Source organism: Thalassophryne amazonica, chromosome 13 (assembly GCF_902500255.1).
Source record: "Thalassophryne amazonica chromosome 13, fThaAma1.1, whole genome shotgun sequence".
Classification (NCBI taxonomy): Eukaryota; Metazoa; Chordata; class Actinopteri; order Batrachoidiformes; family Batrachoididae; genus Thalassophryne; species Thalassophryne amazonica.
This window is the reverse complement of record NC_047115.1, coordinates 71,688,780-71,715,817: the sequence shown is the minus strand read 5'-3', so window position 1 is coordinate 71,715,817 and position 27,038 is coordinate 71,688,780. Positions and strand designations below refer to the sequence as shown.

The window sequence follows — 27,038 nt, the reverse complement described above, 5'->3', positions numbered from 1 at the left end:
CAACTGTTGTCTGGACTCCGGTACAAAGTATGGACCCAGGTGCCATCCATGGTCACGAATCGTCACATGAACATTTCCAGATCTACCTCAAAAAGCAGAAGATTCTCTCTAGACATCTGGAACCTTGTGCGTTTCTGTCAACAAGGACTACATGGCGGATCTTCTGCATCATATCGGTTGACATGGCAGTTCTGGGTCTTCCTGATCTTGCTCCATCTTCAACGCTTGTTCTATCCCTGTTGAATATGGCAGACCATCGTTTAACTGCAGCATAAGACGGGGCATCCTTCCCTAAAGTCATTACCATGTTCTTATGGATCTCCTTTGGAGACGTATCCTTTTTCATGAAATACTGAGTCACAGCACCACCCACCAGCTTTGTCCATTTTGACACACCCCTACTCACTTCATAAAATATTGTGTCTGCAACACTGCACCGCTCAAAACCTTTCAATCACCCTTCACACACACACACACACACACACACACACACACACACACACACACACACACACACACACACACACACACACACACACACACACACACACACACACACACACACACACACACACTGTAACTGAAAAACTGCTTTTAGAAGACTGTCACTAAATCCAACCTTTGACATAACCATGATTTGAAAAATTCTGTCATTATTTATTTCAGCTCTTTTTGGCAGGGTTTTTTTTTTCTGAACTCTGGATGGAAATTTGAGAAAATTTTCCAGAGCTAATCATTTTCTGCTTATGGCACTCTAGCTTAACTTATTAGCCAGGAATAGTTCATAAGAGCAAACTTACCAAAAAAGGTCACATTAAAAGCTTGGTAGATTTAGAAGCATGATCTGCTGCCACATCTACCATAGAACTCGCCTCCATCAAAGCAGATCTGACAGCCTTTATCATCTTGATTAAATCCATGGAGTCCTCAGTAATAATGCACTTGTGTGTTGGATCATGCTGAGGAAACTGTGCCATGTGATCATAGTGTCACAGCTAATGCAAATGGTATGCCCACCAAGGATTCTTCAGTAAGACCCAGTATCAAACATATCTCATCATCTCCTTAGGTCATTGGTCCTATCAAAGGTTTCACAATGATACAGAAACAATGGACACACCTTATTCACTGATAGCTATTTCTAAGAAGTTGTTGAAAGTCTTGATCTTGGTCTTGATACAGGACACTTACAGACCAAGATGCTCTGACAACTGCTGAGGCATCCAAATCAGGATATCTTTTGATTACAAAAAGACTGAAGAGTCATGGAACCTTTCACCACCAAGAAAGGGATCCAGGCATCTGGGAAGAAGTCAGAGACCAGGCACTTACCGTATCTGTGTGTCGGCCAGGTCAGGGCAGAGAACATGCAATGGTGATGCAGGTTGCCTCATTACGCCTGCCAAGGATGCAATAGCATTTATTTATTTGTCTGTCTGCCGGTGAGCAGGATTATATCAAAACTACTGTAAGGATTTTGCCGAAATTTTCACTATAGATAGATATTAGGCCATGGAAGACTCCACTGAATTTTGGAGGTGATCCAGATCCAGATTGGTGGATGTCAGAAATCTTGAATTGCTCTTGTTCACCATGCTATGGAACTGTCCTGAGCCCAGGGTGGAAACCACTAGAGGACAGGCTGACGATTGGTAAATCCTCACCTCCCGAAAGTACCTATCTGTTTACTGTAGCCACGTGATATATGTACTGTGCCTTCCAAAAGTATTGGAACACTTGGTATTTCACACATTTTAATTTGTTTGTGCCATTTCAAATACAAAAAAAAAAAAAAAAAAAAAAAAATAGAAATCAATAAATAAAATAAGTAAAAAATAAAAAATTCTAAAATGATCTTCCTTAAACTCAAACTAAAAGCAAATCTAGATAACTTGATATAATTTAATTAAAAATATGAAAGCCAAGATGATGGGTTGCATAAGTAATGGAATATCTTTGGTAAAATACCTGCAAATAATCAGTTTTATTGCCAGTTATCTTCAGACAAGTCAGGGGATGGATACATGAACATTTCCAAGTCACTGAATATGTCTTGGACTTTATTTACATCAACTATGAAGAAAAACAAACAGTATGACACTCTATGGTAAATCTGTGTGTAGTAGACAGTTCTCAAAAACTGACTGACTGTGCAAGAAGAAGAGTGAGGAAAGCCACCAAGACACCCAGACAACCCAGAAGAAGTTATAGGCTTCTCTGGCTGTGATTGGAGAAATTATGCACAGTGCATGTTTTGCATTTTATATCCCCAGTTACACAGCTTCATGATGAAGTGGTACAGAGGAGGAGTTTCTTAAAAAGAAGACCTGAAAGTTCACCTAAATGGTAAATGGACTGCATTTATATAGCGCTTTTCCATCTGCATCAGACGCTCAAAGTGCTTTACAATAATGCCTCACATTCACCCCGATGTGAATGTGCTGCCATACAAGGCGCTCACTACACACCAGGAGCAATAGGAGATTAAAGACCTTGCCCAATGGCCCTTAGTGATTTTCCAGTCAGCCGGGGATTTGAACCGAGGATCTTCTGGTCTCAAGCCCAACAGCCTAACCACTAGAGCATCACCTCCCCTACGGCAGCTACAATTTTCCAGAAGGACCATCCAAGATGCAAGCCTAGATTTGATGTTTTGATGAAAGAAAATCCTCCTGTATACACACACACACACACACACACACACACACACACACACACACACACACACACACACACACACACACACACACACACACACACACACACACACACACAGCTAAACAATTACAGTCTGCTCTCTGGAGAATTTCTCCCTCTGCAGGTCATAAACGTTAGTCTGTCCATGTTTTACGGCTTGTTTTTCTTCTTTATTTTGTTTATTGATCTCCAGGTGCATCTTTTATTCTGGCCAACAACAGATGAAGTGATCAATGAGTGTTCACAAGTGTCAGTCAGTTTGATGTGTACTTCCGTCACACTGTCTTCTACACTGTGTCCAATATGTGATAAATGAATGAAGCTCATCGTGTCATTAATTGTAATTAATGTCATTAAAGATGTGTGATGACTTCTCTTAATCACAGACACGCCCCACAGATGCTGAATGTTATCAATAACAAAGGAGGAGGCGAGCAGCGGTGCTTTTAAACAAAGCATTTAGAGCAGATGTTTCTAACATGGAGTTGTGTAATTAATATTCCATCTTTTACATCAGATGTGGGGGATTACGTCTGCCTGCCTGTTGCGGTTGATGTTGTGGGAGGGGTTTTTGTCATGTCTCTCTCGGGAGTGGTTGAGAAGCTGGAAGATTTAAAATGTTATTGTTTTAGAATGATCAGGTTATATTCATCTGCTGTTTGTGTTTTAATGTGAAACATTTAGGGGCTTGTGTGTTGCACCCGACACAAAGCAGTGCACAATGTAACAAAACTATCGTTGCTTCTTCCCAGTTGACATACTTGTGACTTTCATGCCCACCGCCCACGTTGTTTACAAAGCAAATGTATTTGTGCTCATTGTCGAAAAATGAGGTGTGGTCATGTGTAGTGTTGATACATTGATATCTTGAGGCAGCAGAAAGCAACTGCATTACAAACCACCAAAATCATGATCTGAATTCCAGCAGGTTTTCTGCTATCGTATATGGTGCAACATTCACATACAGCGGGAAAAATAAGTACCAAATACATTACCATTTTTCTCAGTAAATGTATTTCTAAATGTGCTATTGACATGAGATTTTTACCAGATGTCAGTAACAACCCAAGTAATTCACACATACAAAGAAATTGAACCTTAGATGTACCTAAATTAAGTTATGTGTAATAATGTGAAATGAAAAAAAATATTGAACAGCTGAAGAAACTGAGGTTCAAAAAAGCATAAAAAGCCAAGACACTGGCTGAAATCTATCAGTAATTACAAAGCAATCCTGCTCCTTGTCAGTGCAAATTAATATCAAAAGGTGTCTCATTACCAAGGAGTCACATGAGAAATATCTCTCGATAGGTAAATGCGAAGAACTCTCTCACGGTCTTTGCAACCTTATTGCTGCAAAGCATGCTGATGGCATTGGTTACAGAAGGATTTCTAAACTTCTGAATGTTCCAGTGAGCACTGCTGGGGGCATAATCTGAAAGTAGAAAGAACATTTCACCATAAACTGGCCATGACCAGATGCTCCTCACAAAATTTCTGACAGATGAGTGAAAAGAATTATCAGAAGAGTTGTCCAAGAGCCAGGCACCACTTGCAGAGAGCTTCAGAAAGACCTGGAATTAACAGGTACAATTGTTTCAAACAATAAGTAATGCACTCAATCTCCATGGCCTGTAGGCACGCTCACCACACAAGACTCAATTGCTAAAGAAAAAGCATGTTGAAGCTCTAAGGTTTGCTGCAGAACATTGAAACAAACCTGTGATACTGGAAGAATATTGTCTGGTCAGATGACACCACAATTGAACTCTTTGAATGCCATAATATACACCATGTTTGGAGGTCAAATGACACTGAACATCAACCCAAAAACATCATACCAACAGTGAAGTTTGGAGGTGGGAACATCATGGTGTGGGGCTGTTTCTCAGCATACGGCATTGGCAAACTTCATATCATTGAAGAAAGGTTGAATGAAAAAATGTACCGAGACATTCTTGAATAAAAATCTACCAGGATGATGAAGATGAAACAAGGGTGGACATTTCAGCAAGACAATGATCCCAAACACGCAGCCAAGGAAACTCTCAGTTACTTTCAGAGAATGCAAATAAAGCTGCTACAATGACCCAGCCAATCACCTCACTCGAATCCAATAGAAGCTCAGTGGAAGGAAATAAAGATCACAGTTGTCTATGGAATCTTCAAGATTTTAAGACTTTTGGACCAAAATCACACCTCAGCAATGCATGTGACTAATTTCTCCATACAGGAGGAGTCTTGATGCTTCATTACCAACAAAGGCTTTTGCACAAAGTATTAAAAATTTTCAGTGAGGGTGTTCAATATTTTTCCCTGTGTCATTCCATTTTATTACGCATAACTTAGTTTCTGTACTTATCTGGGGTTTTTTTGGTGTTAGTTAGTTAGGTTTTTGCATCTGTGGATTGCTTTGGTTGTTACTGACATCTGGTGAAAATCTCATGTCAATGGCACCTTTAGAAATATATTTACTGAGAAAATGGTGACGTGTTCAATACTTATTTTACCCACTGCACCTCTTAACATTGTCGAGTTCACAACATGCGTACACTTTGCGTGTACACAGAAGGATGCCTCATCAAACTGAAGGGAAATTGATTTTAAAACAAAATTTAAAAATTAAATAAAAGTAACAGCTAATAGAAAAATATAAAACATTAATGACTGGTTGGTACCATATTTTTACACAGCCTTTCTTCTGCAATTTATTTATATAGCGCCAAAACACAACAAAAGCTGACCCAAGGTGTGTCACAAGGGTAAAGGCTAACCTTACCAAGAATATAGGCAACAGTGGAAAGGAAAACCTCCCTTGGGTGTCTTTTGCAAGGGAAACCTCAAGCAGACCAGATTCAGAGGGTTGACCAACTGCTTTGGCCATACTAACAATAACAACGGTCATTCATGTATTTATTATTTTTCATACCCACTTACTCCAATCAAGGGTTGGGGGGGGGGGGCCTATCCCAGCAGTCATAGGGTGTGAAGTAGAGGTGGGCGATACCAGGAATTTTGGTATTGATCCGATACCAAGTAAATACAGGCCCAGTATCGCTGATATCGATACCGATACTTTTTCATATTTAAGCTTCATAGATCCAAAGGATCCAAAAGACCTAGGATAGAATTTCGCCAAACATTGTACGTGACAACAAAATACTTTATTATCACAATCAACATTTTTGTTAAAAAAATATCACTCAGCACAACTTAAAACAAAATCTCCTGAGGTAGAGGGCTGACAAACCACAATACAAGGGTGCGCTGCTCCGTGTTGTGTGACACAGCACAGCACTGCTCTTACAGACAGAGTAGACTTTGATGAATCTACATGCGCATCAGTCAGTGCGTGCGGGACAGAAAAAAAGCTTGAGTATTGATCTTTTTACACGAGGATTGTTCAATATCAATACCAGCATTGGTATCGATATTATCGATATTAGGATCGATCCGCCCACCTCTAGTGTGAAGCGGAATACACCCTGGATGGGACTCCATTCTACTGCAGGGCATAACAAAGATCAAATAAACAAAATACAACAAATTCTCAAACATGCAAAACAGATGATATACGCGAAGAACATAATACAGCATCCAGTGGACATCATGGATTACAGATGATCAGGAATGGCAAAGCTCATCATGTCATGTAACTTTGGTCCAGACACCACATGGTCAGGCAAGGGCCTGTTAGATGGACACTCTGCTCACATGTGAATTAAAGTTGAAATTAAATGTAAAAATGTCAATGAAACATTTATAAAATGTCACCTTCACATCAATTACAGATGCACCTCATTTGAAATTTATAATAGGATCTTTGCCACATGAACAAAAGAGTATTGATTTCAGGAATGTTTTGATTAATCTTTTCTTTGCTGCGAGGCTGCTGCTGTCATAGGACTGTTAGTATTTATTCATCACACCTTTTCAAAATGAACATTATTGAAAAACCTGCGCTTTAATGCTCTTAATACACCTTGCAGGGCTATTGGTTTTCCAATATTAGATGCCTTTTCCAGCAATAGGACGTGAGGCAGGGTACACCCTAAACAGGATGCCAGTCTGTCGCAGAGTCACATATAGACAAACAAACACATTCACACCCATGCGCACACACCTACAAACAATTTCAAGGATCCAATCCACCTAACCTATATGTCTTTGGATGTGGGGAGGAAGCCGGAGCACCCGGAGGGAACCCACACAAACACGGGGACAACATGCAAACTCCACACTGAAAGGCCACAGGTGGGAATAAATCCCATGACCTTCTCGCTGTGAGGCAACAGTGCTAACCACTAATCCACTGTGCTGCCTGACCTTTGATCATTGGAATGAAATTAACATATCAATGTGTCTCATTGATGTTAAGCAGAATTTATGTCTTAAATCTGTTACAGGTCTAACTGTGGCAGATTTGGTGATGCCGTGGTATGTGCATGATAATAGTAGTTCCCATGTACAGACATTTTTAACCTGTACTGAACATTGTTTAATTATTGTGATATTTTGTTATTTCAAGGTTTGTGTTCATCATCGGATCGTCAGTCGTGTTAGCCTTCAGATCCATGCAGAGGCGAGGAGTCAGCTGTGTGCAGATGCTCCGTAAAATTACGTGGAGAACAGTTGTTCTCCTGATGCTCGGCTTCTGCTTCATCAACTACTCTCCGAGAGATGGACCACGTAGGTGAAAAATATATCAGCACTTTTTGTGACATCTTCCATGTTGATCTTTTTTGTATCTTTGCCACAATATGGTTCAAACACTATTTGCTTTACAGTGAAAAAGGATCATTAGTTAGATGAGAGAAAATGACCTTTATCAAGCTTTGCTGTTTGAAAGCAGGCTAGTTTTAGACAATTTTGGGAAACAAACAAAACTAAATCAAGAAATAAGTTAAAGAAAGGGGAAAAAATGCAAAGACAAAAATTAGTTTAGATTTGTATTTCTTTCAAATACGTAGGTTTGTAAGAGCCATAGTGATCCTTGCATATCTTTGTGTTTCTCGTGTATTTTTAATGAGCCTTATCAGCCCAGTGTGCTTCAAAATACACTCACTGGCCACTTTATTAGGGACACCTTGCAAGTACCGGGTTGGACCTCCTTATGCCTTCAGAGCTGCCTTCATTCTTCATGACATAGAGTCAACAAGGCGTTGGAAACATTCCTCAGAGGTGTCCATAAAGACCTGACAGCATCACGCAGTCGCTTATTCAACCAATTTGCCCATTCTCCTCTGACCTCTGACATCAGCAAGGCATCTTCATGCAAACAGCTGCCACTCACTGGATATGTAAACCCTAGAGATGGTTGTGCATGAAAATCCCAGTAGATCAGCAGTTTTTGAAATACTCAGACCAGCCTGTCTGACACCAACAACTATGCCACGTCCAAAGTCACTTAAATCCCCTTTCTTCCCCATTCTGATGCTCGGTTTGAACTTCAGCGAGTCGTCTTCACCACGTCTAGATGCCTAAATGTGTTGTATTGTTGCCCTGTGATTTCTCTACAAATAAACTAACCATAAGTGATAATTTAACAAAAGTTCTAAAATTATGCAATGCTCATTAAATGTGTAGTTTATCTTCCCAATGGGGTTTTATGTGAAGTCATTCAATTTATAACAATAAATTAGCTTTCCATGTTGCATGTTTGAGGTTCCTAATATTTTGACCAATGGGCAGTTTACTTGCCGTTACTTGCCGTCATTATGATGCCATGCTCGAAGTTAAATACATGATACACAACGGACATTAGTAGAAATTGCTTTTACATAAATAAGCACCGTAGCTAATGAAAATCAGTGAACTTACCAGTGATACCTCCAGTAATAATAATAGAGCTAATACTAGCCAAAATGCTATTGTAATTGTTATGGGGGGGTTATGGTTAAGGTTAGGGTTGGGGGTAGGAGTAGGGTTAGTAATACTAGTTAAAAAAAAAAAAAAAAAAACCTGTCACGAAAATTTGAATCATTTTGTGACGGGAGCACGAAAAAAAGTGAGACTGGGCTGTTAAGACTTACCATTTCTTACTGTAATGGTAAGTGTTTGGTGTTTTGTTTTATGTGACTCCATTGTGGGGCATTATTATGGTAACTGATGTTGAAATTTTACCTTTTGATGGGTGAGATGTGCTTGTCTACATCCATGATTGAGTCTGTTGTTGTTGGTTTAATAATCTAGGCTAGGCATTAATGTGACAAGAACTCTCTGGGTAGGGTTGTGTTGCAAATTGGTTATAGCCTTACAAAAGTAACACAGTGGTTGTCTTCCTTATACTTTGTTATTTCTGGTAGTTGTAACCAGTTGCTCTTGTACTAATAGATATGCAACATTTTCTTGCTTTGAAATGGAGCGTTTGGGAAATTGGGCGCTGTGTCTTCCATACTCAGCCCTTGTTACACCAGACCCCTGATAAAGATAGGATTTTGGTTGTAGCAGTGTTGCGAATAAGTGTGAATAAAAGGTATTTTTGTGCATATGTGCTGTTACCAAGCAAGATTCCATCATGATCACCTTTTTAAAACTCAGCAAAAAGGTGTTGAGGAAAAATGTGCAGAAAGATTTGAGAACTACAATGGTAGAGTACTGACATCTTGAACACCAATGTTCATCCAAGATCAGTAGAAGGACATTTGATGTAAAATGACATCCATCTATCACTACTGGAAAATTCCCATGTTCATACAGTAGAATTACACTTTGTACCTACCCCTGATAGCACCACAAAATTCACAAAAAGTACCTGTGTGAATAATTCTGGATACTGTTGGTTTACTAATGTCACATATACAGTAGTAATGGTACTTGTAATAAGTGTAGCTTATTCGTAGTTTTGGAGGCCAGGCTGGTCGAATTGGAGACTCGGCTCCGCACCTTGGAAAATCCTACAGCTAGCCAGGCCCCTGTAGTCGGTGTGGACCAAGGTAGCATAGCTACCGTTAGTTCCCCTCCAGCAGATCCCGAGCAGCCAGGAAAGCAGGCCGACTGGGTGACTGTGAGGAGGAAGCATAGTCCTAAACAGAAGCCCTGTGTACACTGCCAACCCGTTCACATCTCTAACCGTTTTTCACCACTCGGCGACACACCCGCCGAGGAACAAACTCTGGTTATTGGCGACTCTGTTTTGAGAAATGTGAAGTTAGCGACACCAGCAACCATAGTCAAATGTGTTTCGGGGGCCAGAGCAGGCGACATTGAAGGAAATTTGAAACTGCTGGCTAAGGCTAAGGGGAAAGTTGGTAAGATTTTAATTCACGTCAGCAGTAATGACACCCGGTTACGCCAATCGGAGGTCACTAAAATTAATATTGAATCGGTGTGTAACTTTGCAAAAACAATGTCGGACTCTGTAGTTTTCTCTGGGCCCCTCCCCAATCAGACCGGGAGTGACATGTTTAGCCGCATGTTCTCCCTGAATTGCTGGCTGTCTGAGTGGTGTCCAAAAAATGAGGTGGGCTTCATAGATAATTGGCAAAGCTTCTGGGGAAAACCTGGTCTTGTTAGGAGAGACGGCCTCCATCCCACTTTGGATGGAGCAGCTCTCATTTCTAGAAATCTGGCCAATTTTCTTAAATCCTCCAAACCGTGACTATCCAGGGTTGGGACCAGGAAGCAGAGTTGTAGTCTTACACACCTCTCTGCAGCTTCTCTCCCCTGCCATCCCCTCATTACCCCATCCCCGTAGAGACGGTGCCTGCTCCCAGACCACCAATAACCAGCAAAAATCTATTTAAGCATAAAAATTCAAAAAGAAAAAATAATATAGCACCTTCAACTGCACCACAGACTAAAACAGTCAAATGTGGTCTATTAAACATTAGATCTCTCTCTTCTAAGTCCCTGTTAGTAAATGATATAATAATTGATCAACATATTGATTTATTCTGCCTTACAGAAACCTGTAAGGCTTATTAACTCCAGCTTATTAATTAATCAAAAACCCAGACAGAACTTTAATTCATTTGAAAGCTTGACTCTTAGTCTTGTCCATCCAAATTGGAAGTCCCAAAAACCAGTTTTATTTGTTATCTATCGTCCACCTGGTCATTACTATGAGTTTCTCTGTGAATTTTCAGACCTTTTGTCTGACTTAGTACTTAGCTCAGATAAGATAATTATAGTGGGTGATTTTAACATCCACACAGATGCTGAGAATGACAGCCTCAACACTGCATTTAATCTATTGTTAGACTCGATTGGCTTTGCTCAAAATGTAAATGAGTCCACCCACCACTTTAATCATACCTTAGATCTTGTTCTGACTTATGGTATGGAAATTGAAGACTTAACAGTATTCCCTGAAAACCCCCTTCTGTGTGATCATTTCTTAATAACATTTACATTTACTCTGATGGACTACCCAGCAGTGGGGAATAAGTTTCATCACAGTAGAAGTCTTTCAGAAAGCGCTGTAACTAGGTTTAAGGATATGATTCCTTCTTTATGTTCTCCGATGCCATATACCAACACAGGGCAGAGTAGCTAACTAAACTCTGTGAGTGAGATAATCTCATCAATAGTTTTATATCCTCATTGAGGACAACTTTGGATGCTGTAGCTCCTCTGAAAAAGAGAGCCTTAAATCAGAAGTGCCTGACTCCGTGGTATAACTCACAAACTCGCAGCTTAAAGCAGATAACCCGTAAGTTGGAGAGGAAATGGCGTCTCACTAATTTAGAAGATCTTCACTTAGCCTGGAAAAAGAGTCTGTTGCTCTATAAAAAAAAGCCCTCCGTAAAGCTAGGACATCTTACTACTCATCACTAATTGAAGAAAATAAGAACAACTCCAGGTTTCTTTTCAGCACTGTAGCCAGGCTGACAAAGAGTCAGAGCTCTATTGAGCCGAGTATTCCTTTAACTTTAACTAGTAATGACTTCATGACTTTCTTTGCTAATAAAATTTTAACTATTAGAGAAAAAATTACTGATAACCATCCCAAAGACGTATCGTTATCTTTGGCTGCTTTCAGTGATGCCGGTATTTGGTTAGACTCTTTCTCTCCGATTGTTCTGTCTGAGTTATTTTCATTAGTTACTTCCTCCAAACCATCAACATGTCTATTAGACCCCATTCCTACCAGGCTGCTCAAGGAAACCCTACCATTAATTAATGCTTCGATCTTAAGTATGATCAATCTATCTTTATTAGTTGGCTATGTACCACAGGCTTTTAAGGTGGCAGTAATTAAACCATTACTTAAAAAGCCATCACTTGACCCAGCTATCTTAGCTAATTATAGGCCAATCTCCAACCTTCCTTTTCTCTCAAAACGTCTTGAAAGGGTAGTTGTAAAACAGCTAACTGATCATCTGCAGAGGAATGGTCTATTTGAAGAGTTTCAGTCAGGGTTTAGAATTCATCATAGTACAGAAACAGCATTAGTGAAGGTTACAAATGATCTTCTTATGGCCTCAGACAGTGGACTCATCTCTGTGCTTGTTCTGTTAGACCTCAGTGCTGCTTTTGATACTGTTGACCATAAAATTTTATTACAGAGATTAGAGCATGCCATAGGTATTAAAGGCACTGCGCTGTGGTGGTTTGAATCATATTTATCTAATAGATTACAATTTGTTCATGTAAATGGGGAATCTTCTTCACAGACTAAAGTTAATTATGGAGTTCCACAAAGTTCTGTGCTAGGACCAATTTTATTCACTTTATACATGCTTCCCTTAGGCAGTATTATTAGACAGCATTGCTTAAATTTTCATTGTTACGCAGATGATACCCAGCTTTATCTATCCAGGAAGCCAGAGGACACACACCAATTAGCTAAACTGCAGGATTGTCTTACAGACATAAAGACATGGATGACCTCTAATTTCCTGCTTTTAAACTCAGATAAAACTGAAGTTATTGTACTTGGTCCCACAAATCTTAGAAACATGGTGTCTAACCAGATCCTTACTCTGGATGGCATTACCATGACCTCTAGTAATACTATGAGAAATCTTGGAGTCATTTTTGATCAGGATATGTCATTCAATGCGCATATTAAACAAATATGTAGGACTGCTTTTTTGCATTTGCGCAATATCTCTAAAATTAGAAAGGTCTTGTCTCAGAGTGATGCTGAAAAACTAATTCATGCATTTATTTCCTCTAGGCTGGACTATTGTAATTCATTATTATCACGTTGTCCTAAAAGGGACTAGAAGGAGAGAGCATATTTCACCCATATTGGCCTCTCTTCATTGGCTTCCTGTTAATTCTAGAATAGAATTTAAAATTCTTCTTCTTACTTATAAGGTTTTGAATAATCAGGTCCCATCTTATCTTAGGGACCTCATAGTACCATATCACCCCAATAGAGTGCTTCGCTCTCAGACTGCAGGCTTACTTGTAGTTCCTAGGGTTTGTAAGAGTAGAATGGGAGGCAGAGCCTTCAGCTTTCAGGCTCCTCTCCTGTGGAACCAGCTCCCAATTCGGATCAGGGAGACAGACACCCTCTCTACTTTTAAGATTAGGCTTAAAACTTTCCTTTTTGCGAAAGCTTATAGTTAGGGCTGGATCAGGTGACCCTGAACCATCCCTTAGTTATGCTGCTATAGACTTAGACTGCTGGGGGGTTCCCATGATGCACTGAGTGTTTCTTTCTCTTTTTGCTCTGTATGCACCACTCTGCATTTAATCATTAGTGACTGATCTCTGCTCCCCTCCACAGCATGTCTTTTTCCTGGTTCTCTCCCTCAGCCCCAACCAGTCCCAGCAGGAGACTGCCCCTCCCTGAGCCTGGTTCTGCTGGAGGTTTCTTCCTGTTAAAAGGGAGTTTTTCCTTCCCACTGTCGCCAAGTGCTTGCTCACAGGGGGTCGTTTTGTCCGTTGGGGTTTTTCCGTAATTATTGTATGGCTTTGCCTTACAATATAAAGCGCCTTGGGGCAACTGTTTGTTGTGATTTGGCGCTATATAAATAAAACTGATTAATTGATTGGTAGTGTTCAGAATAATAGTAGTGCTATGTTACTAAAAAGATTAATCCAGGTTTTGAGTATATTCCTTATTGTTACATGGGAAACAAGGTACCAGTAGATTCAGTAGATTCTCACAAATCCAACAAGACCAAGCATTCATGATATGCACACTCTTAAGTCTATGAAATTGGGCTATTAGTAAAAAAAAAAAAGTAGAAAAGGGGGTGTTCACAATAATAGTTGCATCTGCTGTTGATGCTACAAACTCAAAACTATTATGTTCAAACTGCTTTTTTAGCAATCCTGTGAATCACTAAACTAGTATTTAGTTGTATAACCACAGTTTTTCATGATTTCTTCACATCTGCGAGGCATTAATTTTGTTGGTTTGGAACCAAGATTTTGCTCGTTTACTAGTGTGCTTGGGGTCATTGTCTTGTTGAAACATCCATTTCAAGGGCATGTCCTCTTCAGCATAAGGCAACATGACCTCTTCAAGTATTTTGACATATCCAAACTGATCCATGATACCTGGTATGCGATATATAAGTTGATAAGTTGTGTTCTTTGGCAAATTGTAACCTCTTCTGCACATCTTTTATTTAACAGAGGGACTTTGCGGGGGATTCTTGCAAATAAATGAGCTTCACACAGGCGTCTTCTAACTGTCACAGCACTTACAGGTAACTCCAGACTGTCTTTGATCATCCTGGAGCTGATCAATGGGTGAGCCTTTGCCATTCTGGTTATTCTTCTATCCATTTTGATGGTTGTTTTCCGTTTTCTTCCACACGTCTCTGTTTTTTTTTGTTTTTTTTTTGTCCATTTTAAAGCATTGGAGATCATTGTAGATGAACAGCCTATATTTTTTGCACCTGCGTATACGTTTTCCCCTCTCCAATCAACTTTTTAATCAAACTACGCTGTTCTTCTGAACAATATCTTGAACGTCCCATTTTTCTCAGGCTTTCAAAGAGAAAAGCATTTCAACAGGTGCTGGCTTCATCCTTAAATAGGGGCCACCTGATTCACACCTGTTTGTTCCACAAATTGAACTGGATGGATATGAATTTAATTGTGTAAACAGAAAGAATAAGAGTGGAGGAGGAGTGGCTGTGTATGTGGATAAGAACATGGATTATAAAATAGTAGACAATATGACAACTGTGATTGATAACTTATTAGAATGTATAACTATTGAAATATGTGAAGAAAAAAGCAAAAATGTATTAGTCAGCTGTATATATAGAGCACCAGGATCTAGTATTGAAACATTCACTGACTGTATGGGAAAAATGTTCTCAAAAACTAATCAAAAAACTGTGTTCATTTGTGGTGACTTAAATATTGATCTGCTCAATCCAAATAAGCATAAAATAACAGATGAATTTATCAGTATAATGTACAGTATGAGTTTATATCCAAAAATCACCAGGCCAAGCAGAATTACATCCCATAGTGCCACCTTAATTGATAATATATTCAGCAATGATATTGAGAATAACACTGTGAGTGGATTATTAATCAATGACATTAGTGATCATCTACCAGTTTTCATCGTTTATAATAGAAACCATCGGCGGAATCAGCCAGAGGAGAAAATAAAATACAGGCGAGTGCGGACAGAGGAAAACATGAACACACTAAAGAAGGATTTACAGGAGCAAAACTGGGAAAAGGTATACAGTGAAAGTGATGTTGATAGTGCATATGAAACTTTTTTACAAATATTTACATCATTATATGATAAAAATTGTCCAATTAAACAAGACTACAGAAAACAAAAAATCCAAGCTCGACCATGGATGACGAAAGGGTTACGAAATGCATGTAATAAGAAAAATACACTGTATAGAGAATTCATAAAACTAAAGACTAAAGAGGCAGAAAATAGATATAAGAAATACAAAAATAGATTAACTAATATTATACGGGTATGTAGGAAGGAATATTATAGTAACATATTATATAATAACAAAAACAATATTAAAGGAATATGGGATATATTAAATAGCATTATCAAAAATGGTAATAAAAAACAGAGTTACCCTCAGTATTTCATTGATAATAATGTCAAGAAGGAAAATAAGGATGAGGTAGTCAACGGTTTTAATAATTTTTTTGTAAATATTGGACCAAGCTTGGCAGAAAAAATTCCCGATTCCCAACCTGAGGATTGGGATAATAATCTCATAGAAAGAAATCCCTGTTCAATGTTCCTCACAGCAGTGGATGGAAATGAAATTATAGACATTGTGAATAATTGTAAATATAAAACATCTACCGATTTAAATGAAATTGATATGGTGGTGGTAAAACAGGTCATTGAATGGATTGTAGAACCATTAACATACATCTGTAACTTATCATTTCAAACCGGTAAATTTCCCAATCAAATGAAAATAGCTAAGGTTGTGCCGCTGTATAAGACTGGGGATAGACACCACTTCACAAATTATAGACCTGTTTCTTTGCTTCCACAATTTTCCAAATTATTAGAAAAGTTATTCAATAATAGATTAGACAAATTCATAAATAAACATAAATTACTTACTGATAGTTAATATGGATTCAGAGCACATAGTTCAACATCACTTGCATTAATAGAATCAGTTGAGGAGATTACAAACGCCATAGACCACAAATTACATTCAGTTGGAATATTTATAGATCTTAAAAAGGCTTTTGATACAATTAATCATGACATATTAATCAATAAACTTGAACAGTATGGGATTAGGGGGTTGGTGTTGCACTGGGTGAGAAGCTACTTAAGTAACAGAAAACAGTTTGTGAAGTTGGGGGAATATACATCATCATGCTTGGACAATGCTTGTGGCGTCCCACAGGGGTCAGTATTGGGTCCAAAACTGTTTCTAATTTATATAAATGATATTGTCAATGTTTCCAAAATATTAAAATTAGTATTATTTGCAGATGACACAAGCATTTTTTGTTCAGGGGGGGATTTGCAGGAGTTACTGAGGAGGATCAGTATGGAAATGGGAAAATTGAAAATATGGTTTGACAGAAATAAATTATCATTAAACTTAAGTAAAACAAAATACATGTTATTTGGCTATTGTAATACAGATATACAGGTTCAGTTACAAGTCGAGGGGGTAGATATTGAAAGGGTACATGAAAATAAGTTTCTGGGGGTGATAATAGATGATAAGATAAACTGGAAGACTCATATAAAACATATACAAAGTAAACTGTCAAGAAGCATTTCAGTTCTAAACAAAGCGAAACATATTCTGGACCACAACTCACTCCGCATTCTTTACTGCTCACTGGTTTTACCATATTTACAGTACTGTGCAGAGGTATGGGGTAATACTTATAAAGGTACAACACAATCACTGTCAGTAATGCAGAAAAGAGCTATAAGAATTATTCATAATACTGGCTATAGAGATCATACAAATCCACTATTTTTACAATCCAAATTCTTAAAATTCACAGACTTGGTTCATTTTCAAACAGTACAAATTGTGTATAAAGCAATAAACAATTTACTTCCAGCAAATATTAAAAATATGTTTTTTAACAGATCAGGGGATTACAGTCTGAGGGGGAAATTTAATTTAAAGCATCAGTGGGCACGAACAACATTAAAAGGTTTCTGTATTTCTGTCTGTGGGGTGAGGATGTGGAACAGATTGGGAGTGGGGCTCAAGCAATGTCCAAGCATGAACCAGTTCAAACAGCGGTACAAAAATATGGTTTTTTCTGGGTATAGGGAGGAGGAAGGGTAATGAGGGTTAGGGTGTTTTTGTTGTTTGCTTCGGCTTGTAAATATATAGTATTTTGTATGTAAGTAGGTATGTGTAGGTGTATATTTATGTTTGTGTATATATATGTGTATATATGTATATGTGTATATATGTGTATGTTGATGTGTATATGTATGTGTGTGTATATATATGTATATATATATATATTGATATCGGTTTAGGTGTGTAGGAATTTATGTGTATATGTGGCAAAGGGTATTACTGGTTGTGGGGAAGAAGGGGTAGGGATAAATAAGCTGATGCTTCACCCTACCCCTTTTCGGACATGTTGGGTACACAGTAGGAACTTTTTTGTTGTTGTCTTTACTGATCTATCTTGTAATTGTTGTTGTATCAAATGTTCGAAATAAACAGTTTTCATTCATTCATTCATTCATTCATTCATTCATTCATTCATTCATTCATTCATTCATTGTGAACACCCCCTTTTCTACTTTCTTTTTTTTTACTAATAGCCCAATTTCATAGCCTTAAGAGTGTGCATATCATGAATGCTTGGTCTTGTTGGATTTGTGAGAATCTACTGAATCTACTGGTACCTTGTTTCCCATGTAATAATAAGAAATATACTCAAAACCTGGATTAATCTTTTTAGTCACATAGCACTACTATTATTCTGAACACTACTGTATACAGCAAATCACCAGTTGTCACAATGAAATGGAACCACATGCACAAGTCTCAATGTACTCAAAACGTCTAGATAAGATGAGGAGATTCCTGAAATGAAAACTGGGTACATTTCCAGTATAAAAGAAAAAGCTACCTGGTTGTATTCCATTTAAAAAAAAAAAAAAAAAAGGTAAGCGGATAAAACACCCCACATTTCAGCCTCCACCCGGGGGTTCACGGGCCGCCCTTCACACATTAGCTGCCCCAGCTGCTAATGGACTTTGCTGGGTTGATGCCTGTGTAACAGGGTTAACAAAATATTGTTATTGTGTGCACAGTCTCAAAATCCAGCACCAGGGGACATTTAAAAGAAGCAGATTGAACAAAAACAACAGTGGTGATAATGGATGCTTCCAAACAGATAATGTTACAGCCCTCAGCCTGCAGCTGCTGCTGGCCGCCCGAGCTGCTCATTGCGTGACTTTTACCATAAACTGCACATTTGCTTTCTGTCTCCGTCCTCACTACTCTCATCCCAGCGTTTGATAGAGTGAGAGAATAATGTCATGTCAGCTCAACATGTTAAAACACACAGCTCATGTCTGAAATCCACAGCAAGTCATTTCACATACATGATTCAATGCTTTAAGGGTTCCAGCTACCCGCCAAAAACTTACGTATAATACAAGAAATAAACACTGAATTGGACGAAAAATGGAGTTGATATGATTGAAATTATCCGTCCATACAGCAGAGTAATTTTATTTGACAAGAAATCGTAAGTGAATTTTCACTTTTTCCATTGGTAGCTTTTTTTTTTTTTAAAGTTGTTACAACTTGAATTTTGGAAGTGTTACAGCTTTCAACAATAACAAATCAGCTTAAAAATCTTTTGGTGAGTCAAAAAAAAAAAAATTGTTTTGGCTCAGAAATGATTCCAAACAACATGTTTCCAAGATATTTTCACTTAACAAGATCCTTTTAAGATGTGTTTTCCTGAAAACATTGAATGATATCTTACTGAAATTTGCCTAAAGTGATTTTGTCTTATATTAAATGTAATTAGATGTCTGGATAAGTGTGTGTGCACTTAAGCCAACTTGGCTGCCAATGCAATAAATAAAATTTACTTGATAAGGCATCTTGAAATAAGTTAGGCTGTCCGACTCAATATAGCACATGAAAATTAGAAATAAGTTCAAAAATAGACTATCTTAAAGTCAGGCTTTGAAGGACTTTAATCAGATGTTACACAGATTGGTCACTTTTATCTTGTTGAAAACAACTCTGTTTCTTTTGGCAAGGCAAGTGATATTTTCTTGAGTTAAGTCAAAGGGTCTGCCTTAGGGAAGCATCTCAATGGGCTGCAGCAGCTTGTGAAAGTCATTGGGGAGGGATTTTGTGAAATACTGAGTGATGTTTGTGGGTGTTCACCATCCCCTGGCGTGAGTCACAGGTGTCACTTGCATGTTGCTTGACTTTTTGAACTGTTCAAAAATTTGCATGACAAAGTTCCTTGCCAAATAGTCACATGGACATCACAAACCTTTCTGAATGTAGTCTCCACGAGTCAGAACGTGCAAGAAATGTGAGACAACTGTTTGAGGGGCTGATAATGGATTAAACTACATTGTGAGTGACTAAAGACAAAAATGATAATCTGACATTTCTCGTGGGAGACGATCTTCCCTTGGAGCTTGACAAAATAGCGGAGATGATCGGAGTGGGACAGCGCATCTGGAAGTGGCTGAGTGAGTCCAGCAGCAAGCTGCAGGAGTCTCGTCATTTTTTATTTTTATTGAGTAACACAACAGAATTTTTATACTGCTGGCCTGTCTCCGACTTCCCATGCACGCAGAGGCAGCGTGTATTATAAAGTAGAGGTGGGCGGATCGACTCTAATATCAAAAAAGATTGATACTCAAGAGAAGTGCACTGAAGGGAAGAAATTCCTTATTTTTTGTATTATTTTATTGTATTGTTCGACTTGAAAACAGAATAAGTTTGAAACTGTTTACAGTATTTGTTGTGGTGTGTTAATTTTGTTGTATTGTAGTTTGTCAGCCCTCTACCTCAGGAGATTTTGTTTTAAGTTGTGTTGAGTGATATTTTTTTTAAACAAAAATGTTGATTATGATAATAAAGTATTTTGTTGTCATGTACAATGTTTGGCAAAAATCTGTCCTAGGTCTTTTGGATCCTTTGGATCTATGAAGCTTAAATATGAAAAAGTATCGCTATCGATATCTGCGATAGTGGGCCTGTATTTACTTGGTATCGATCAAGACCAAAATTCCTGGTATCGCCCACCTCTATTATAAAGTATTAAATTTATTCCCTTTGTGCAACACGTGTTATACTAAAAGAAAGTACCTTAAAAGAGGAATTTCTTAAGGTATGGCAAAATTGTGGAAGTGCCTTTGGAGCGCCAAGGATTAAGGTTATAGTCTGGGTTATGGTCAGTGTTTTTCTGCTTGTCACACAGTGAAGCATCAGGTGTACCTGACTCATCAGTGTGCATAGTGCAACTTTTGTGTTTTGCATTACAGTTCACAGCTTCATGGAGTGGAACAAAGAAGGATTTTCATCCAAGAAAACAGGTTCAAGTGTCCACCTACTTAATGTAAGCATGAACAGTGACAGTCTGAGCAGCCTGCTCTGATTTCCAGTGTTTAACTTGTGTGATGTGGTTGTGTTACTGACTATTTTCAGGGATAAACAGTGAGTTTTTGGGCATCATCGATGGCCTACACACAGGAACCGTAAGTGTTGGGCAGAATAGAGCCGAGTATCTGACCTCTTCCCAGTGAACTCTGGGGCTCACTGTGGATCTCTTCTGACTCCTTTTCTAACTGAGTTGTCAGTAATCTTGTGGAGTCTGACGAACTTGGATGCTTTTATTGGTGACGAAATGCTGATTGAAAGAATTTTCAAATATAGTTTAACTGGTGGCCAAGTTCATTTGTTTTCACTGTGAAAGTCCCTGTTTTAAGGCCACCCGTACCCCTTCTTCATGTAATATAAAGTTATGTCATTGCCTTATGTAAGAATCAGATGTCCTGTGGTGATACAGTGAAAAGCCAAAACAGCTTTTTATTATAATTTAATTTCCTATAGCATTTTATTTTGTGTATTATATGGTGAGCAAGGCTGAAAAAACTGAACTGAACTTTGCCACAAGATGACTCATTAAGGTGTGCAGCCAATTAAGTATTGACACCTGAATGAACCAAACTAAATATCACAAGATTTTAGTCAACTGATATTTAGATAAATAAAATGTTCTCATATTTAGTCAAATAAAACTAGACAAAACTAAAAACAATTCAGATGACTAAATTCTAACCAACTGGCATTTTAGTAAACTATAACTAAAACTAATCCAAAGTACGCTGTCAAAATTAACACATGTCCATGTAACATGTGGCTGCAGCAGCTCAATACCTACATGTCAGGAGATCAGGATCTGCAGACCTGTCTGGGACTCTGGTCAAGAACCATAGTACTATCGTAATATTTTGGTCACATCAGTGTGCAGTACCATCTGGCCTGATGCTGTGCTGTTATTGGCACAGCTGTCTTAAAGGATATTCAGTTTTCTGAGATGACAATGATTGCTTACTAAATTAGTTGATTTACTGCATATTCCAGTTTCATGACCTGGTTCTACTTTTATTCAGATCTACCACAAAATTTCATGGTATCTAAGGCTCAGGCCAACCTTTTCAGGAATATTGCTTCTATTAACATGCCGTATCTTTTGATTCAAACAAAACATACAAAAATTTAATTTTGTAAACAAAATTTAATTTTGTTTTCAATAGACCTGTTAACCAACAACGTTTGACAGATGAAAACCTTTTCTGAAGTGCTGTGCTTTTAGGATAAATGTAAAGGTTTTGGTGTTTTTCATTTGAGGCTCATCTCTTTGTTCCAGTTTGTGATTTTGTTCACCTTTTTTGTGGAATCAGTTTTATTCTGTCTATCTGAGTGGGGAGGCACGGTGGCTTAGTGGATAGTAGGGATGGGACGACTAGTTGAAATAGTCAACTATGATTAGCTAACATCTGACTAGTTGACTAGATTTTATTAGTCGACTAGTCGAAAGCCATTTATTAAGTTCATTTAACCCTTAAAAGAACAGACCTGCTGGAGCTGCCACCACTCCGTCCACTCAGTGAAGAGTGTTTGAACCTTGGCAGGTGAATTAGTCAGCTCAAACGACTCGTCTATGTCTAGTGAATGAATGCAGGTATTGTCTTCATGCTAATGCTTTTTTGGTATTTGTAATTTTGTACATATATTTGTTAAAATAAATGTCACATTTGAGTTTCACCATGAAGATTCAAAATTGGATTAATTCATTCAATGTCAAATTTAGTCTCCGACTCGTCGATGACTAATGGTACCGGACTAGTTGACTAATGATTTGCATTAGTCATCCCAACCCTAGTGGTTAGGGCTGTTCCTCACAGCAAGAAGGTTGTGGGATCGCTTCTTGCCTTGACCATTCTGTGTGCAGTCTGCGTGTTTGTCCTGGTTTTCCTGGTGCTCCAGCTTCCTCCCAGTCTCAAGGACCTGCAACTTAGGTGAATTGGAAACTTTAAATTGACTGTGAATGTGTTTGTGCGTCTATACGTGGCCCTGTGGTAGCTTGGTCTCCTGTCCAAGGTGAACCCTGTCTCTCACCCAGTAGCTGCTGGGATAGCCTCCAGCTCCCCTGTGACCCATAATTAGAGCAGGTGGGTATCGAAAGTCAGTGTGATTGCAAAACCACACCCTTTAAATAATTAATTTACAAAAAAGGTCTGCTTTAAAACAAAAATCACACAAATCAGTCTGATTGTAAAACAAAAATTGCTGCCATTTTGACCACAACCTGGGAGTTGGTGGATGTTTATGGGTGTTTAACTTACATTGTTTTAGCAGCACTTTGTGTGGCAAAGAGGTTTTCAATTAACTAATGTGAAGATTACCATCAATCTCTCCTCCAAAGGCCAGTCCAGTCCCATCCACCCCACTGAGTCCAGGGCAAGAGATAACAGTCAATCTATGATTAGCTTTTCACATTCTTGACGGGTCCATCCGGAAGGCATGACACCATTTCCAAGTGCCACATGCTTCTCTTCCCGGAGACAGTGATGATTAAGAAGATGTTTACAGATCCAACATGATCCATTTCCTGATATATGAATTAGCAGGAATGCTATTTCCCCAGTCGGTATTAGTTGAATCACACACACACAGCCACTTGCACGCTACCAAATCAGGAGCAGCCAAGACAAAGCATAACATATTTGTGTGCATGAGGTAAATATTTGAATAAATGTGACCACACACTGGAAAAGGTGAAGTGCTTCAAAGGTCTATTACGTGCTCAAAAAAGGTACTTTTGTGTTTGTTATTATCCATATAAACACACAGTAGTAACACCTATTATGCAGGGTGTTGTTTTATATCTCAAGTCTGTGTGCCTGCTTGACTGTTTGGTACAGTGCAGACACTTATGCATGGGAGTTAATCAAATGTGAGAAATAATTACACCTGTTGAGCAAACAGCAGCATTTTGAGTGTTGAATCAAACCTGGCTTTAATATCTCTCGTAATGGAGAAGAACCTGCACAGCTCGTTCCTTCGCTGTGTGGATCGAGGCACACTTTGTGATGTGTACACTGTGTTTTGTGGTTCTTCTGAGGCACAATCAGTGGGCACCTTCAGTATATTCATAGTGTATTGAGATGTACAGTGATGTGAGACGTCCCACTGTGTGTTGTTGATTGTGTTTCAGTGTCCTGGTCCTGGCTGAGGATTCCCGGAGTGCTGCAGCGTCTGGGCTTCACTTACTTTGTTCTGTCTCTGCTGCAGACTTTCTGGGGCCAGAAAGAAATTCCAGTGAGAGTGGTGAGCAGCTCCGTCAACTTTACTTTTGTCATTCACTTAACAGCAGGAAGCAACCATAAAGAACCTGAAACAACAAATTCAGTTTTTCTTCTCTAGAATATACGTAGCTGTAAATATAGGCCTTAAATTTCTGATGTTTTTTTTCTTTTAATCGAATGATCTGGTGTTAATTTACGATGGATTTTTAGGGCCACATTGAATTTCTTTTTTTTTTTTTTGGACTTCGAGAATAAAGTCATAATATTACGAGAAAAAAGTCGTAATATTACGAGAAAAAAGTCATAATATAATATTTTGACTTTTTTCTCGTAATATTACGTCTTTTTTCTTGTAAAATTATGACTTTATTCTCATAATATTACGACTTTATTCTCGTAAAATTACAAATTTATTCTCGTAATACTATGACTTTTTCTCGTAAAATTATGAGTTTATTCTCGTAATATTACGACTTTATTCTCGAAGTCTTAAAATTACGACTTTATTCTCATAATATTACGACTTTATTCTCGTAATATTACGACTTTATTCTCAAAGTCTTAAAATTGCGACTTTATTCTCATAATATTACGACTTTATTTTCGTAATATTACGGCTTTATTCTCAAAGTAAAAAAAAAAAAATCAATGTGGCCCTAAAATGCCGTTGTATTAATTCATTTACCTGATTATCAAATATCACATAATCAAAGTGTAAAAAACAATGACACTCAACTCAGAACAGCACAATTGAATATATCTTGGACTGTATTAAGAAATGCAAATCTGTCTGGAGGAGGGAGTTTTCAAACACAGAGTGACCGTGCAAGAAGAAGACGAGTGAGGGAAGCCACCAAGCCACCCAGACAATCGTGAAAAAGTTATAGACTTCTGTGGCTGCGACTGGAGAAACTGCATAGTGCAAAATTGCATTTTGCATCACCAGTTATACAGCTTCATGACGGAGTGCTATAGAAGAGGATTTTATTCAAAAGAAGACTTGACAGTTCAGATCTACTTTACCAGAAAGCACATGAGAAGATGCAAGGCTAGATCTGATCTGTTTCCTTGTATGAAAATCCATCTCTGCTCCACATATCACCAGAAATAAGTAGTGGTCCAACACAGAGCTAACCTAAATAACCACTAATCCCCTAACTGAAACTTTAACTCTGAACTAACACTAAACCAGCGGTTCTCAAAATGGGGGGGGCACACCTGGGGGGATTTTTAGCATGTGGAGCGTGTGGCAGTGCAGTTAAATTTGGTTTGTTGCAAACAATGAGATTGTTGCTGTCAGATTTATTTATGTTTTGGCCGCATTACTTTTTATGATACATTACGCAACTAGAAGAGTTAAAATATTTATATTTTGTTAAAATAGTAAAGGTAAAATAGTTATATATTACATAATTAATATATATGTCGCAGACATGAATGAGCAAAGCTCTTCAGCATCTCACCATGTCATATGGGTCCTTCAGGCTCTTTTAGGAGCAAATGCTTCTCTTAACCCCCAGCCACTTTAAGCATTTGTTTTAATGTAGATGTAAATTAATACTTTTCAGTTGACAGTAGGGTTGTACAATATGGCCAAATGATCATATCTCAATATTATCATATCAGTATGATATAAGATATGACTATGATTTCATACAAAGTGCAACAACAGTGAAAATGAAACATTCTTAAACAAAACAGTAATAATACCACACTCATTTTGCACTCATCATAAGGTGAGGATACTGTGCCCTCCAAAACTATTGGAACACTTTGTATTTCACACATTTTAATTTGTTTATGCCATTTCAAATACAAGAAATACAATAAATATAAAGGATAAAAAATTCTAAAATTATCTTCCACAAACTCTGAAAGCAAATCTCTAAAACTTGATAATACTTGCAAATAAAAATAAGTTTTATTGCCAGTTTTCTTCAGACAAGTCAGGGGTTGGAAACATGAACATTTCCAAATCACTGAATATGTCTTGGACTTTATTTACATCAATTATGAAGAAATACAAAAGTTTCTTTCACCAAAACATCAAATCTAGGCTTTCATCTCAGATGTACTTTCTGGCAAATTGTAGCCGAACTATCGGGTCGTCTTTATAAGAAGATCCTCCTCTACACCACTTCATCAGGAAGCTTGATTTTATATTTTAATTCATTTATATCAAGTTGCAGAGATTTGCTTTCAGTTTGGGTTTAAGAAAGATAACTTTGGATTTATTTATCTGAAGTTGTGTCACTGGTGTGTCACTCAGACAGCAAAATTAAAAAATTAAGACTTTACACACGTTTCATACAGAACAGAAGAGGAGTAAATTACCTGTATTTCTTTCAGTCTCAGTGTCTTCACATTATGGCTCATGAATCAACAGCTGCCTGCCCACATAATATCACCAGAGAAACACATATATATAAGGCAACCCAAATTAAAGGAGAAATGCTGCTTTTAACATCTTTCAAACATTTTTCTTCTTCTAAGGTCGATTAGAATTTTTTGTGGTATACGAGGTCTGTCCATAATGTATCGTACCTTTTTATTTTTTTCAAAAACTATATGGATTTCATTCATATGTTTTTACGTCAGACATGCTTGAACCCTTGTGCGCATGTGCGAGTTTTTCCATGCCTGTCAGTGACATCATTCGCCTGTGAGCACGCCTTGTGGAAGGAGTGGTCCCGCCCCCTCGTCGGATTTTCATTGTCTGGAAATGGCGGAATGAAAAGGACTTTTTTTCCATCAGAATTTTTTCAGAAGCTGTTAGAGACTGGCACCTGGAAACCATTCGAAAAATTTGTCTGGCTTTCAATGAAAATTTTACGGGCTTCACAGAGAATAAGGACTTTAACTACAGGTTTAAGGACCCCTTTAAAGACGGTCGGTGTGCCGCGCTGCGAGCTGCGACATCGCGGCACAAACCACTGGATCATTTCTAAGCTGATGGCTCTGTGGATATGAGACCGTCGTGTGCTTTTTCTCTGTGAAGCCCGTAAAATTTTCACTGAAAGCCAGATAAATTTTTCGAATGGTTTCCAGGTGCCAGTCTCTAACAGCTTCTGAAAAAATTCTGATGGAAAAAAACCCCAAATCATTCCGCCATTTCCAGACA

At 38.2% G+C, this 27,038-nt stretch overlaps 1 protein-coding gene across 1 annotated transcript in view; it reads left to right on the top strand.

Annotated features, from left to right (window-relative positions):
- si:dkey-192p21.6 (uncharacterized protein LOC565246 homolog) overlaps positions 1 to 27,038 on the top strand; it is a 97,936-nt gene that overhangs the window by 42,824 nt on the left and 28,074 nt on the right. The window contains exons 9-11 of the mRNA XM_034185532.1: positions 7,104 to 7,134; positions 7,226 to 7,386; positions 23,827 to 23,939. Of these exons, the coding sequence (XP_034041423.1) occupies positions 7,104 to 7,134; positions 7,226 to 7,386; positions 23,827 to 23,939 (305 nt within the window). The remainder of the gene's footprint in view (positions 1 to 7,103; positions 7,135 to 7,225; positions 7,387 to 23,826; positions 23,940 to 27,038) is intronic.